Source organism: Notolepis coatsorum (assembly GCF_963971535.1).
Source record: "Notolepis coatsorum genome assembly, chromosome: 2".
Classification (NCBI taxonomy): domain Eukaryota; kingdom Metazoa; phylum Chordata; class Actinopteri; order Aulopiformes; family Paralepididae; genus Notolepis; species Notolepis coatsorum.
This window is the reverse complement of record NC_140166.1, coordinates 74,889,933-74,905,732: the sequence shown is the minus strand read 5'-3', so window position 1 is coordinate 74,905,732 and position 15,800 is coordinate 74,889,933. Positions and strand designations below refer to the sequence as shown.

General features: G+C 42.0%; 1 protein-coding gene across 1 annotated transcript in view; it reads left to right on the top strand.

Moving 5' to 3' along the window:
- Positions 1-15,800, top strand: part of itsn2b (intersectin 2b) — a 138,484-nt gene that overhangs the window by 56,230 nt on the left and 66,454 nt on the right. Inside the window, exon 12 of the mRNA XM_084308229.1 lies at positions 6,128-6,390. Within this exon, the coding sequence (XP_084164355.1) occupies positions 6,128-6,390 (263 nt within the window). The remainder of the gene's footprint in view (positions 1-6,127; positions 6,391-15,800) is intronic.

Below are 15,800 nucleotides of genomic sequence, written 5' to 3'. Positions count from 1 at the left end.
TGTGTGTTTTCGTGATATTTTCTTTTTGTTGTTGTCTAGAGCTGACTTTGATCTGAATGTTTCTTTCATTTCATTGGTTGTTTTATTCATTTTTATTTTATTATCTTTATCTCCTTTCATGCAGCACTTTGAGTTACAAATATAAAGTGCATTACAAATACAATTTATTATTATTATTACTGAACAGAATTGAGTGGCATGAGATGTGTTATGTACAGAGCACTGGCACCATTCCTGAGTTGAAAGTGACATAGTGCAGAGCCTGACGTGGCCCAGGCTGTACAGACAATGTAAAGCATTGCAAGAATGTGCAGACAGCGCTTGTGTAATAATGAATGTCCGCATGATTGGATTCGATTAGAATCAAGTTATTGTTATTGTACAAGTACAGAGTACAAAGGAAATAAAGTTAGCATCTAACCAGAGTGCAAAGGAACAGTAAACGGCATTGTAGTATACCGTATAACATGTGTATATATGGAGTATATATTCTAAGCTAATGTATGTACAGTATTATTATATACAGTGGTACGAGTATGAATACACTATGATAAAATAACTATAATAGCTAGTGGTTTAAATAATGAGTAGATACGGGATATATACAGATATTTTATATTATATACAGTATACTGATATACGCAGTGAGCGAATTTGTCGCTATAGTTGAATAATGTTCAACTCGAAAATGGAGTGAAGCTGCATCTGTTTGCCTCCATTCACCTCTTCCCATTGACTTTGTATTAGTGATGCAAGATATGTCGGCCGCCGATATAATATCGTCCGATATGGCAGTTTTTTTTACACATCGGTATCGGTCCGATATCAAGATAGGGCCGATATGGGCAGATATGAAAGAAAAAAAAATATATATACCGTAATTCCTCTAATAGTAACCCCGGCTTGTATTTGTTTTTATATATTCTCCGGTATATATATATATATTTTTTTTTATCTTTTTTTTTTTTTTTTTTTTTTACATGTTTTGGCCTTAAATAGTTTCAAAATATCAGTCATTTCTGAAAATAAGTTACAAAAGTAAAACATTTTTTTTTAATGCGTTTTGGAAAATAGCTCTTTATTTGATTATCATAAAAAAGTGTTTTCTATACAGAGATATCGCCAGAACAGCAATATTAATATCGGTTATCGGTATCGGCCACAATTTTCACATCGGTGCATCACTACTTTGTATGCATTTGCACTGCCAGTTGACGACAGCACGCGAATGAAACAACGTTTTCTGAATTGTCCTCTAGTCTAGAGCAAGTGAGGTACATCAATGGGATACAAGTTGAGAAAGGGAGGCCCTGTTACTTTACGTCTCTCCATGGTCTGCATTTCTCTCCCCTTCTCTCTCTCCCTCTCTATAGTAACCATCTCTAACTTGAGAATACTTAATAACTGTAGGAAAGATGTCCGTCATCACAGACTGTGCAATGGACTCCTATTTCCTCATTCTCCTTTCCTCTTTTTTCCTCCCCCTCTCAATTGAGTTCAGTTCCATTATGCTTCACTGCCATGACGGTTATACATACCGTGTTGTCTAAGCCAGTGTTTCTCAACGTGTGGCCTTGAGGGGCTTCATGTAGAGAGAAACTCTGACACACACAGATTCACTTGCATTGATTTATTTACATAAAGTGCCAACGTTTCCCTCACAAGATCTTTCAGTCCATAAACTATAGGATTGTTATATGATTGGGTAGACAACACCTGTGGGTAGACAAGGGGTGTGGTTTCTCTGAGGTACGTTCCAGAGCGGCACAGTGAAGGGGTGTGGTTTCTCTGAGGTACGTTCCAGAGCGGCACAGTGAAGGGGTGTGGTTTCTCTGAGGTACGTTACAGAGCGGCACGGTGAAGGGGTGTGGTTTCTCTGAGGTACGTTACACAGCTGCACAGTGAAGGGGTGTGGTTTCTCTTGAGGTACGTTCCAGAGCGGCACAGTGAAGGGGTGTGGTTTCTCTGAGGTACGTTACACAGCTGCACAGTGAAGGGGTGTGGTTTCTCTGAGGTACGTTCCAGAGCTGCACAGTGAAGGGGTGTGGTTTCTCTGAGGTACGTTACACAGCTGCACAGTGAAGGGGTGTGGTTTCTCTGAGGTACGTTCCAGAGCTGTACGGTGAAGGGGTGTGGTTTCTCTGAGGTACGTTCCAGAGCTGCACGGTGAAGGGGTGTGGTTTCTCTGAGGTACGTTACAGAGCTGCAGTGCACAGTGAAGGGGTGTGGTTTCCCTGAGGTACGTTACAGAGCTGCACAGTGAAGGGGTGTGGTTTCTCTTGAGGTACGTTCCAGAGCGGCACGGTGAAGGGGTGTGGTTTCTCTGAGGTACGTTACAGAGCGGCACAGTGAAGGTGTGGTTTCTCTGAGGTACGTTACAGAGCGGCACAGTGAAGGGGTGTGGTTTCTCTGAGGTAGTACACGTTCCAGAGCTAAACGGGCAAATCGAGGTATACAGTTAATAGTTGACCAAAAAAGAGATGTGGTGGGCCCAATCGAAGAAAATGTAAAATAATGAACCATCGCAAGGACAGAAAAATAAATGAAAGGGATCACTTAGATAAGAGATGAATCACCTCTCCTGTTATCTAATCATCTATTATGGAATAGTTTACAATGTCAAAATACAAAGGGTGACCATTCTGATCATAGGGTTCACTCTCTCCACTGTTATCACCTAGTATGGAATTTAATATATATATATATATATATATATATATATATATATATATATATATTAGAGCTGGGCCGTTAACGGCGTTAACGTGCTGCGTTAACGCGATACTAGTATCGCGCGATAATATAATTGACGCAGTTATTTAATTTTTTTTTACCTTTTATTTACCCAGGGTAGGTTCGCTGAGCACAGATGCTCTTTTTCAGGAACGCCCTGCTTCACATTCACACAGTTCCATTCACACGTGGGAGCTGCCCAGTACAACCACAGTTGACACCATTGGCCACTGAGCAACTCCACTGGAGCAGTTGATTTGCATTGGCAGGGTTTGGCCCTGTCTGGCACCCAACAGGAAAAATATTATAGGCAATATAAGTAGACACCGCTACATAAAACAAGCTGGTCTGCCTGAGTGACTGGTGGAAGAAGGAGAAATAGAGATTGGACTGATTGAGTCAAGCCATGTCACATCTCTAGGTCGTCCTCGGACGGGCCCTCCATCGGTGCTTCCAGTCATCCCGATCCTCCATGCATCTGGCTAGCTCGCCGGTGCTTTCTGTTCCCGCATCTCTCCTGAGTACGTCCACGTAGGTTAACGTGGGACGTCCTCGTGATCGATGCCCGTGTGTTGGTTCCCACAGCACAAGTTTGCTGGTTGGCATCTCATGGTGTCTCTGGCAGTGACCTGCCAGCTTCATTCTCCTGACTGCCACTTTATCGCTCACCTTTAGCACCCCCTCATACAAGTTAGCATTAGTGACATGCTCATCCCTGTTGATGTTGAGCACCACACGCATCATTCTGGTGTAGCACCCATCCAAGGACTTCTGCAGGGTGGGCTTCAAGGTCCAGCATTCACTGCCATACAAAAGGACAGACTCAACTGTTGCATGAAAGAAGTTGAGCTTGATTTGACTGGGGAGGTTGGATTTCCACACACTGGTCATGCCGTTCAGAGCCCTCCACGCAAGTGCCTTCCTCACTTTAAGGTCTTGCTCGGACGAGTTGACCCACGAGCCCAGGTACTTGAAATCACTGACTTCCTTTAGAGCAGAGCCTCCTGTTGTCCTTAGAGGTGGATGATCCGGGAGGATGTTATACATTATGACCTCGGTTTTCTTGGCATTTAGCCTAAGGCCAACCTTGGCGCACTCCGTCTCCACTCTGCACAGGAGTTCCTGTGCCTGCTCCACCTGGTCAGAGAGCAGGCTGATGTCGTCCGCATAGTCAAGGTCTGTTAGGACTATGGCGGGGTGTCGTCTCGATCTCCTTGGGGTTATTGTGAGACCAAGTTCCTGCTCCCGTCCATTGATGGCCTTCCTGAGCGCATAGTCGAGGACTATGACGAAAAGGAAGGGGGCAAGGGTGTCCCCTTGCATCACTCCAGCCAGGATGTCAAATTCTTCACTGTTGCCGTCTGGGGTTACCACCTTGGCCCTTGTACCCGTGTGCATGGTCCCTATGGCCCGGAGTAGATTGGGAGGGACTCCGTAGGCCTTGAGTATCCTCATCATCACGGCTGTATCGAGTCAAAAGCCTTTTTGAAGTCGATAAAGCACAGTACCGCTGTCAGGTTGTTCTTCTTCACCTCCTCGATGATTCTTCTCAAGGCCAAGATCTGGGCCACAGTGGTCCTCTTCTCTCGGAAACCATTTTGGTTCTCCCTGAGGTGGGGGTCGATGGCATTTCGTATCCGGTTTAGTATCATGCGATTGTACATCTTTGCAATGACACATGTCAGACTTATGCCACGGTAGTTGTCTGGCTTCGAGAGATCTCCGGACTTAGGCACTGGGATGATGTTAGAGAGAGACCACATATCAGGCTGGTTGTTTTTCATCAGGGCATGGTTGCAGAACTCCAGGATGATGTTGTCAAGGTCACAGTTCTTATAGACCTCTGGGGGAATGCCGTCCGGCCCAGAACTTTTCCCCTGCTTCAGTGTGGATTTCACTTTGGTAAACTCCCTGGCTGTGAAGGGACATAGTTCAAGTTTGAAATGCTTCTTTCTGTTTTGCTCCTGAGAGTGTGCTAGATACTGTACTGTACTGGTAATATTATTTATTTGTGTTAACTTCTGAATAAAACAACTTATTAAACACAAGTACATCTTATTGAACATTATTTTGATATTTCATTACCAATTATCATAGCAAAACAGCTTTTTCAAACAGTCTGTAATGCATTTTGGAAACGGGAGATGGGCTCATGGTCTGAGAAACATAAGGAGGAAAGAAAAAGTAAGGACTTACTTCCGGTCATTATTTGGGTAGAACACACATATTTTGATCTAGATTAAATCCAGGATTGCAGATGGATTAATCTAGATTAAAAAAAATGTATCTATGCCCACCTCTAATATATATATATAATATCTGTCTATGCTCTCTTTCTCTCTGTCTCTAGTGTCATTTAAAATAGTCTAATATATATCTCTCTCTCTATATATATATATATATATATATATATATATATATATATATATATATATATATATATATATATATATATCTCTATGCTCTCTTTGCTCTCTTTCTCTCGGTCTAATGTCATTTGATGATATCTATCTTTCTATGCTCTCTCTGTCTCTAGTGTCATTTAATGATATCTATATATCTTTATATGCTCTCTTTCTCGGTCTCTAGTGCCATTTAAAATAGTCTAATATATATATCTATATATATCTACGCTCTTTCTCTGTCTCTAGTGCCATTTAAAATAGTCTAATAGATCTCTATCTTTCTATGCTCTTTCTCAGTTTCTAGTGTAATTTGATGATATCTATATAGTTCTATGCTCTCTTTCTGTCTCTAGTGTCATTTGATGATATCTCTATCTTTCTATGCTATCTTTCTCTCTCTGTCTCTAGTGTCATTTGATGATATCTCTATCTTTCTTTTTTTGTTCTGATCAAATTTAAATAGAACATTTTCATTCTATATATCTTTATATGCTCTCTTTCTTTCCCTGTCTCTAGTGTCATTTGATGATATATTTGTTTCTATGCTCTCTTTCTCTCTCTGTCTCTAGTGTCATTTAAAATAGTCTAATATATCTCTCTTTCTATGCTCTTTCTCTGTTTCTAGTGTCATTTGACGATATCTCTATATATCTTTCTTTTTTTGTTCTGATCAAATTGAAATAGAAATGTTTCTTTCTATATATCTTTATGCTCTCTTTCTCTCTGTCTCTAGTGTCATTTGATGATATATTTGTTTCTATGCTCTCTTTCTCTCTGTCTCTAGTGTCATTTGATGATATATTTGTTTCTATGCTCTCTTTCTCTCTGTCTCTAGTGTCATTTGATGATATCTTTATATATCTTTCTATGCTCTCTTTCTCTGTCTCATTTGATGATATCTCTATATTTATATGCGCTCTATCTCCGTCTCTAGTGTAATTTAATGATATTTCTGTCTTTCTATGCTCTCTTTCTCTCTCCGTCTCCAGTGTCCTTCGAGGATAAGTACAAAGCCAACATGGAGCGAGGGAACGCAGAGCTGGAGAGGAGGCGGCAGGTGCTGCAGGAGGCGCAGCGGAGGGAGGAGGAGCGCCGTGCGCAGATGGCGAGAGAGGAGCGGGAGAAGAGGGAGAGGGAGGTGCGGGAAGCGGAGGAGAGGAGGAGGAAGGAGGAGGAGAGACGGCTGGAGCGCCAGAGGGAGCTGGAGAGGCAGAAGGAGGAGGAGCGTCAGAGAGAGATCGAGAGGAAGGAGGTGAGGAGAGGAGAGCCCTTAGACCAGGGGTCTCAAACTCAATTTACCTGGGGGCCGCTGGAGGTAGAGTCTGGGTGAGGCTGGGCCGCATCAAATATTCCACACAAAAAGGGTTTCAAGTATTTTTTTAAATGTTTATGGAAATGTATGGTTGAAACATGCAAACGTTCAAACGCACACACACTAATAAGCATTGGAGGCTTTTAACCAGGGCCAGACTGGGGAAATCATTCAGGCCAGGAAATATAGTGCGAAATATAGCCCCAGTCAGGCCACTTTTTAAACGGGGGGTCCCGCACCAGGAGATTGTGTTATTTGTACCCTTTAAATGCCAGTGTTTGTGATGACATGACTGCAAAAAAAATAAAAATAAAAAAATCATGGAAATCATCTGGGGGGCCGCAAAATAGCATCCAGCGGGTCACAATTGGCCCGCGGGCCGCGAGTTTGAGACCCCTGCCTTAGACGGACCACGGTTTCCTTTTGTTGACCCTTTTCACTGCAGCCATTTTGATGTGTCATAGATGGGTAACATCTCAACATGGATCCAACATCTCCACAAAGCTATAGGTAACACACAGGATTATTTTCAATCGCTACACTAGGTTGACTCGAACCCTGGAGCATTTACCCCCACGGTGCAGTTCTTTGGGCTGGCGTGAACACCGTAATCAAACTCGGGTCTGCACCAAACAACCCCGGCCTGGTCCGCCTCAGCCGCCTGCATGGAGTGGTCTTATTACACCTCCAAGTAAACTCTGGAGCGGTTTGTTTGAGGTTTGAATGCAAAACTGAAACAAAAACAGGAATAGACCCAAGAAATTGTGCATATTTTGTTGGCATTTCCCATATATATTTCCAAATGTGTGATTTTTGCATCATCATAACGTTATTATTTTCACTGCTGGTATTGTTCAAAATATTTGTAGTTCACATATATAATCTCTCGTTTACTCAAATGTTTCTTTGTCCTGCAATTTCCACAAATGTGCCGCAAAGTCTACATGCTGTCCTGCATTTGAACTATACAGATTTGGTCACCCTAAGCAGAGCTGCCGTGCAAGCCATGACAGGAATATATTCCATACATGTAAATAAATAGTAATTATGTGTGTGTTCACCAGCAACACACAGGAGCTTTGCCCCATCTTCTTTGAGAACAGAAGTGATAGATTTCGGTCATAATCAGCCAGTATCACCTCTAGGGATGGGTACCGAATTCGGTACTTTTGAGGCACCGAACCGAAACACGTCGGTACTACCTAGTATCGAATCAAGTGAGAAACCAAAAAAAAAATTATTATTTTTCTTTTTTTTACTTTTTTTTACTTTTTTTTTTTTTAACTTTTTTTTTTTTATGTCAACGTTCACACGCACAATATATGCTTACCTAGGATTTGACTTGATTCAACAACAAAGCAGTCGGAGCAATGACAAGCCGAAAACTGTCGAAATTGTAGTTATTTGAAGTTTGGATTTTTTTTTTACGACTGAGGTAGGTAAATTAAATTTCTTGAGAATAAAGTACCGAAAAAAGGTACCGTTGGGTACCGGTATCGATTCACAGGTACCGGTACCGGTATCGGTTCAAATGTGAAAGGTACCCATCCCTAATCACCTCGTCATCTGTGTTCGTGAAGTTTCTGCATTGTGTTTATCTCTTTCTCCGAAGTCGACCTTCTCATACTGGCTGTACAACTGTGTCATCCCCCTTAATGCAATCCGTAATCAGAAGAATTCGACACTGGCAAACATGGTACCTTTCTTGGAAAAACGTTGTTTATTCCATAAACAAAGCCTCGTAATCAGATGTAACCCATTCTGTATTGTCCTTGTTCAGTCTTAATTCATTATTCTCCACCGTCTCTTCTCTAATTAATCCAATGGTTCTGGGCCTCGTCGTAGCCAACCACCATTTCCTGTTAGCCGAAGCTAGTGATGATGTGTCATATTCCCCTCCCCCACCCGGCAAGGGTGAGGAGGGATCTCACAGTCTCTGATCAGCGCATCTGCTCGATTGTGTGTCGTGTCTCGATCTAAACTTACCCCGGAAGGAACCCATGGCTCATAACGTTCTCCAACGGGCCCGCCCCCTCTTCTCGTTACTACGTGACACGCTGCCATGGCAACGGCTCTTCACCTTTAGCACACTAAACGTCCGTTCTATCGATGTCAAACTCTCCCCATAGTTCTCTCTGAACAAACCTGCCTGCTCTCAGCGCTTATCAGTGTTTTTGTTACAAACCTGCTGACGACCTTGGCATTCACACCCTGCTTGCTACCGTGGAAACACCCACTGGCTGCCGGCTACTTTTAAGATCTATAGATCCGTCTGAGTAGATACTGTCACCCACCGATATACATTATATACACATTGAAAAACATAGATTCCTTCAAGAAGTGGATACACACGTTCAGCATTGCTAATGTCTTTGTGACGACGAGTAACAACAACACAGACTGTGTGCTGTGAGTGTATTTGATGGTTTGTTACATAGTGTTATTGTCGTTGAGCATCCTGATGGCCTGGGGATAGAAGCTCTTTCTGAGTCTCTCTGCTTGCCATGAGACTCCGGTATCGCTTGCCTGACCGCAGCAGTTCAAAGAGGCAGTTGTTTGGGTGGCTAGAGTCTTTGATTATTCTCTTAGCCTTACTGCTGCAACGCTTGTTGTAAATGTCTTGGAGAGTGGGAAGCCCACCTCCAATAGACCTGTCGCTAAACCACGCCCCCTTTGAAAACTCGGTCAAGCTAAGCCGACCGTGGATGACTCTCATTGACGATGGCCGTAGGTAGCCCCTTTCCTGACTGTGATGCAAGCCTTGCTTCACATTCACGAAAGGGGCTATGCCACGGGAGATTTACCACAGCAGGTAATAGACCTGTTTTTTAAAGATAACACAAATATTTCATCTAGAAGCAGACCGAGAGGGTTACAATATGCAGTGGAAAAGTACGTTCATGAGATACACATTTACCTTAGACCTCCATGGTGATGCAAGCATTAGCTATAGATAACGTCGCATTACTTACAGTTGACTTGATTGAAGATTACAAGAACTATGACGATAATCCATGATTATTACTATTGCTGATACATTTAGTTTAAGGCTAGTGGGCCAACACAGTATACGAGCTAGACCCGACAGTTGTGTCACTACTAGTCACTAGAATGAGGAAAAAAGTGAGAGCTGTCACTTGCCAACAATCCTCATCCATAAAGGGGTGAGACGTCAGAGAATGGTATGCTGCACATTCTAGTGTACATCAGGTCAAATGATTGATTACACTAACTATAAATGTATAGTGATAGAGACCAAAGTAAAAATACCTAATAATAAAATAGACCTAATAATAGGGGGCGACAGTGGCTTGGGAGTAGAGCAGTCGTCTGGTAATCCGGAGGTTCCCGGTTTGATTCTCGCTCCTCCCGGGCAGCGTGTCGAAGTATCCTTGAGCACTGATGAGCAGGTTGGCACCTTGCATGATTGCCTCCCCCGTCGGTGTGTGAATGTGTGAGTGAATGGGTAAGATGTGAGAAACAAATTGTAAAGCGATTTGGATAAAAGCGCTATATAAATACAGCCATTTACCTAAATATCTGTAAATCACAGTATATGGGTACAGGACATTTTCTTTTTCTTATAACTTTTCTTATAACACTAAGTATAAGTTATATTTAATATAAATATAAATAAATGCATATACAACACATTCTCAAGATAGATCATTCTGATTAGAAAAGAAAACCCACAACTAAAGTGTACATAAATAGCCACTATTTTTAATATATACAATAAATATACATGGATTTACAGTTACACAAATGGATGTACGATGTGTTGTGATACATCTATGGTAATTTACCATTATATTCTTGTAGCCAAATGAATGCTGTGACGAGGCTTAAAATAGATTTTGTCCCAACCCCAGACCCATAGTTCACAAATCGAATTAAAATGTTATCGCTGGATGCACATTGTCAATCTCCTGACCCGTTAGTCATAGTCACAACATTTGCTGTGATTATTGATGACCCTTGGAAGGAGAAACATGTTGATTTTGGTTACCCTTTCTTCTAGTACCTCCATTATGGATTAATAGCCTGGTCTGTTGACATTTGCAATATCAGCAACTGTTGATGAAGATTAAGTAGATGCCTATAGAATATGTACTGTACTTTTACTTTTGAAACTTAGGGGCCTTTCTCACTCACCAATCGGGGTCGAATCAGCGCCCCCGGGGACGGGGGGGGGAGTGTTCTCACTCAGACGGACACACCCCTTTTGGGTTCGAAGCGGCGCTGATTCGTACTACCCCCCGCTGAACCTGGGACGCTTGAAATAGGTGGTCTCGGGTGCGGGCCAGTGGGAGCGGGGGGTGTGACACACACAACGTCGTTACTGTAATGCTTTTCATGCTTGCTTGAATTTTGGGCAGATAAAACCACACAGCAACAACTGGACAATACCTACAAAAACGATATTTATGGGCAATTTGAGAGTTCAGACCTCAACCAAAAACAAGCATGTGGGGCCTCACAGCTCAGTGGATGAAAACATGAAGCCGCGTTACAAAGCACAGCACTTCCCTGGCTCGCATTAGGCCTGGCAATTTTGTTTGCCATGCTATGTCTATACATTGGTTTATTGTTCAAATGCATTTATTTCTATTAGACCAGTGGTGCCCAACCAGTCGGCCGTGGTCGACCAGTAGATCAATGACATGCAATATAATTGCCACAAGCGATGGGATAATGTTAGCTGCTGAACAGGCTAAGCTAACTAGCCTTAGCTGTTAGCTTAGCGTTTGCCACAATGCTATACTATTATACTGGCATATTCCATTCACGTTAGCATGTAAGCTAACAAAATCACCGCCTATGAGACTAAACTCCGCTTTTGGTGTTCAATTGTGTTGATGTTAGTTTTGTGTCATCAACAAATGAGAGGCAGAACACACAAGTGAATGTATCCGTTTTGTTTATTGCACGTTCTTTGCTGAAAAATAAGTGCTACAGTGGCTATACTAGACTAGTACTAGGCTAAGCTAACTAGCGTTAGCCGTTAGCTTAGCGTTAGCCCTGGGAAACGCTCAAAAGCGAACTCTACAACACCATCCATTCGTGAGAAAAGGGGGTGGGTTATATTGACAAGGCTTGACAACAGAGGTTCAAATATAACTTAATTTTATTGGTTATTTGTTTATTTTATATCCGCATCCAGTCTCCACCGTGTGTTAAACTCTTCCTGTTTACATTTTCGAGCGCGACATCATCGCCTACGGCAAGCTTACAAGCTCAAAACGCAAACCCTAAACAAAACCCAGCGAGCACCAAGACTGAGTGTGTACACAAACTAGAGGGGGGGGGGAGAGAGAGTTCGCATCAGATCTCGGAACGGACCAGAACGGAATGGAACAGAACCGATTGGGGTGAGTGAGAAAGGCCCCTTAATACAGTACTGTAGTGATTGTAATGGTACATAATTCACCCACGGACCTATTGTTAGGAACATTCTAGAAAATTAGTGCCGCCCAAACATTCTGGAACGTGTGTGATGTCATGGCAGTACATTCTAGAATCTTAGTTCTGCCCGATCATTCTGGAACGTTGGTGATGATGTCATAGTAGGACCTTCTAGAACCTCTAACATTCCTATAACATTTTAAGCATTCTTTGAGGGAAATTCAAGAGAAGAAAGAAGAAGAAGAAGAGCTCATCAAAAGAACTGCGGAGGGCAGTAATACGCCACGATGCGTCTACACTGCCGGAAATTCTAAAGAAGAAGAAGAAGAAGAGATAGGCATTTCAATGGGAAGCGTAGAACTCAGAGATAAGATAAAGAAAGGAGTTGAGGCTGAGTGGGAAAAGGGGACCAAGGGAAGGCACTATTTCTCTCTGCAGCCTCGGGTCAAAATCAAGGTGGATGGATATGGGTCTAGGAGTGATAGGGTGAAGATGTGTAGATTGAGGCTGGGACACTGTGGGTTGAACAGTACCTTGTGCATTATGGGAAAACATCCAGATGGGTGGTGTGAATGTGGAGAGACTGAAATTGTCAGGCATGTTTTCCTAGAATGTGAAAGGTATAGGAAAGAGAGGGAAATCTTTTATACAAGTTTGGTAGAGTTGGGAGTCTCTCTTAAATCTTTCTTTGGCATGGATAATGAGAACCACCAGCTGATCACAGAGTCAGTGCTGACATTTCTGCACGCGTCAGTTGTATCAGAGGATATAGCGTTATTGTATCTATTAGTATTGGACAGGCAAGAGGAGCAGAGAAGAAGGAGATAGAGACGATAGTAATGTGTTTTGAAGATGAGAAGAAGAAGAGTGTAAACAATCAAAAGTTGATTTACCAGAGGCCTAACTATGGAAACCAAACCACTAGCGTAGTATAAGAACTGAGGAGGGCAGTAATACGCCATATTGCATCTACACTGCGGGAAATTCAAAAGAAGAAAGAAGAAGAAGAAGAAGAGCTCATCAAAAGAACTGCGGAGGGCAGTAATACGCCACGATGCGTCTACACTGCCGGAAATTCTAAAGAAGAAGAAGAAGAAGAAGAAGCTTTCTAGTAATGTCCACCTTCCGGGGAGCCTGCTCCACAGGCCGGCACTCCTCATCTGGAGTAAGAGGGGAGGAGAGAGGGGTGATGGATAAGGAGAGAGGGGTGATGGATAAGGGGAGAGGGATGAGGGGGAGAGGCAGTAACATCTCCAGCACACCTCATTCTGTGAAGAAAACACAAAAAGCTGAGTATTAGCTAAGCATAGACGGATAATAATAATAATAGTTAATTTATGGAGCATCTTTCATACATAAAATGCAGCTCAAAGTGGATTTTATTGATTCCTTGATACACTCACACTCATCTGTGGCCTTTTGGAATAAACCTAGTGGCTACAGTCAGCGTTAGAGTATGGTCAGGGTTAGCTTATGGTTATGGTTGGGGCTAGGTTATGGTTCTGTATATAACCTTTATTTACCAGGGTAGGTTCTGTGTATAACCTTTATTTACCAGGGTAGGTTCTGTGTATAACCTTTAATTACCAGGGTAGGTTCTGTTTATAACCTTTATTTACCAGGGTAGGTTCTGTGTATAACCTTTATTTACCAGGGTAGGTTCTGTTCATAACCTTTATTTACCAGGGTAGGTTGTGTATAACCTTTATTTACCAGGGTAGGTTCTGTGTATAACCTTTATTTACCAGGGTAGGTTCTGTGTATAACCTTTATTTACCAGGGTAGGTTCTGTTTATAACCTTTATTTACCAGGGTAGGTTCTGTGTATAACCTTTATTTACCAGGGTAGGTTCTGTTCATAACCTTTATTTACCAGGGTAGGTTGTGTATAACCTTTATTTACCAGGGTAGGTTCTGTGTATAACCTTTATTTACCAGGGTAGGTTCTGTGTGTAACCTTTATTTACCAGGGTAGGTTGTGTATAACCTTTATTTACCACTAGCTGGCTCTACTACTACTAGCCCTGCTATCAATCCAGTCCAGAGTATAAGCTAACGTTATGATGCAGAAAGCTAACCTTATGATGCAGAAATATCTGCGGTATCGTTACATGTTGGCAGCTAACGTTAGCTAACTGGGCTGGATATACGATAGCTAGTTCGCAGTCAGTCAAACGTTAGCAAACTAATAGTTTGGTCTACGTTTCTAATACATGCCATCAAATATTATGTCTTTATGAATTGACCTTACCTTTGAGCAAACATATAAGTGTCCTTGGTAATGGTAGCTGCTAACTTTAGCTAACTAGGCTGGATATACAATAGCTAGTTCGCAGTCAAAGTCAAACGTTAGCAAACTAATATTTTGGTCTACGTTTCTAATACATGCCGTCAAATATTATGTCTTTATGAATTGACCTTACCTTTGAGCAAACATATAAGTGTCCTTGGTAATGGTAGCTGCTAACTTTAGCTAACTAGGCTGGATATACAATAGCTAGTTCGCAGTCAAAGTCAAACGTTAGCAAACTAATAGTTTGGTCTACGTTTCTAATATATGCCGTCAACTATTATGTCTTTATGAATTGACCTTACCTTTGAGCAAACATATAAGTGTCCTTGGTAATGGTAGCTGCTAACTTTAGCTAACTAGGCTGGATATACAATAGCTAGTTCGCAGTCAAAGTCAAACGTTAGCAAACTAATATTTTGGTCTACGTTTCTAATACATGCCGTCAAATATTATGTCTTTATGAATTGACCTTACCTTTGAGCAAACATATAAGTGTCCTTGGTAATGGTAGCTGCTAACTTTAGCTAACTAGGCTGGATATACAATAGCTAGTTCGCAGTCAAAGTCAAACGTTAGCAAACTAATAGTTTGGTCTACGTTTCTAATACATGCCGTCAACTATTATGTCTTTATGAATTGACCTTACCTTTGAGCAAACATAAGTGTCCTTGGTAATGGTAGCTGCTAACTTTAGCTAACTAGGCTGGATATACAATAGCTAGTTCGCAGTCAAAGTCAAACGTTAGCAAACTAATAGTTTGGTCTACGTTTCTAATACATGCCGTCAACTATTATGTCTTTATGAATTGACCTTACCTTTGAGCAAACATAAGTGTCCTTGGTAATGGTCTTCACATTCAGTTGTGTATGTGGTCGACGACACAGTAGAATCCACCGCTTGCACTTCTCTAGTTTTCGTTTGGGCTTCGGAAAAGGTATGAAATATACTCCTCCATCCAGTCTTTCAGGGTACCTGGTGTCCGAATTACAGGTACCCCACGCACAGCGTTTCACCATCGGATATTACAGTATGTAGATAATAACATAAAACTGAACTCTTGACAGTGGTTTCGATCAAAGCCGTCTGGTTTGATACAGCCTACAAACCTAGTTGACCGAGGTTTGTGCAGCGAGGATTTTGCTGTGATATGATTGATATGAAATTCTATTTTGGGGCGTGGTTTAGCGACAGGTCTATTGTGCATTCGGCTGAACGGGCCACTCTCTGTAGTCTGCTACGGTCTTGTGCGGTGCTATTCCCAAACCAGGAGGGTCTATATGTTATATATATATATATATAGGGACGTCTATATGTTGAAATAATAGCTCTACATTCCGACAGCATCACTGAGTGTTGTTAGAAAGAGTGGTTAGTAACATGGTTATCCCAGTCCCTCCCCTCTGCAGTAAACCGTTCCCACTTATCCAATCAGGAGAGAGAACCCCATGCTGCAAAACATGAGAAAGAAGCACAAATATGAGCTTTGAAACAAGTCAAATAATTTGCCAGTGCAGTAAGCCAATCTGTTGGCAAGATCTCTTGAAATAAGTAAATATCTAGGGTTCTCCTCTCCTGATTGGATGCAGTGGGAATAGGATACCAGATCATGTATTTTATGTTTACTGCAGAGCAGAGGGACTGGGAGACCCA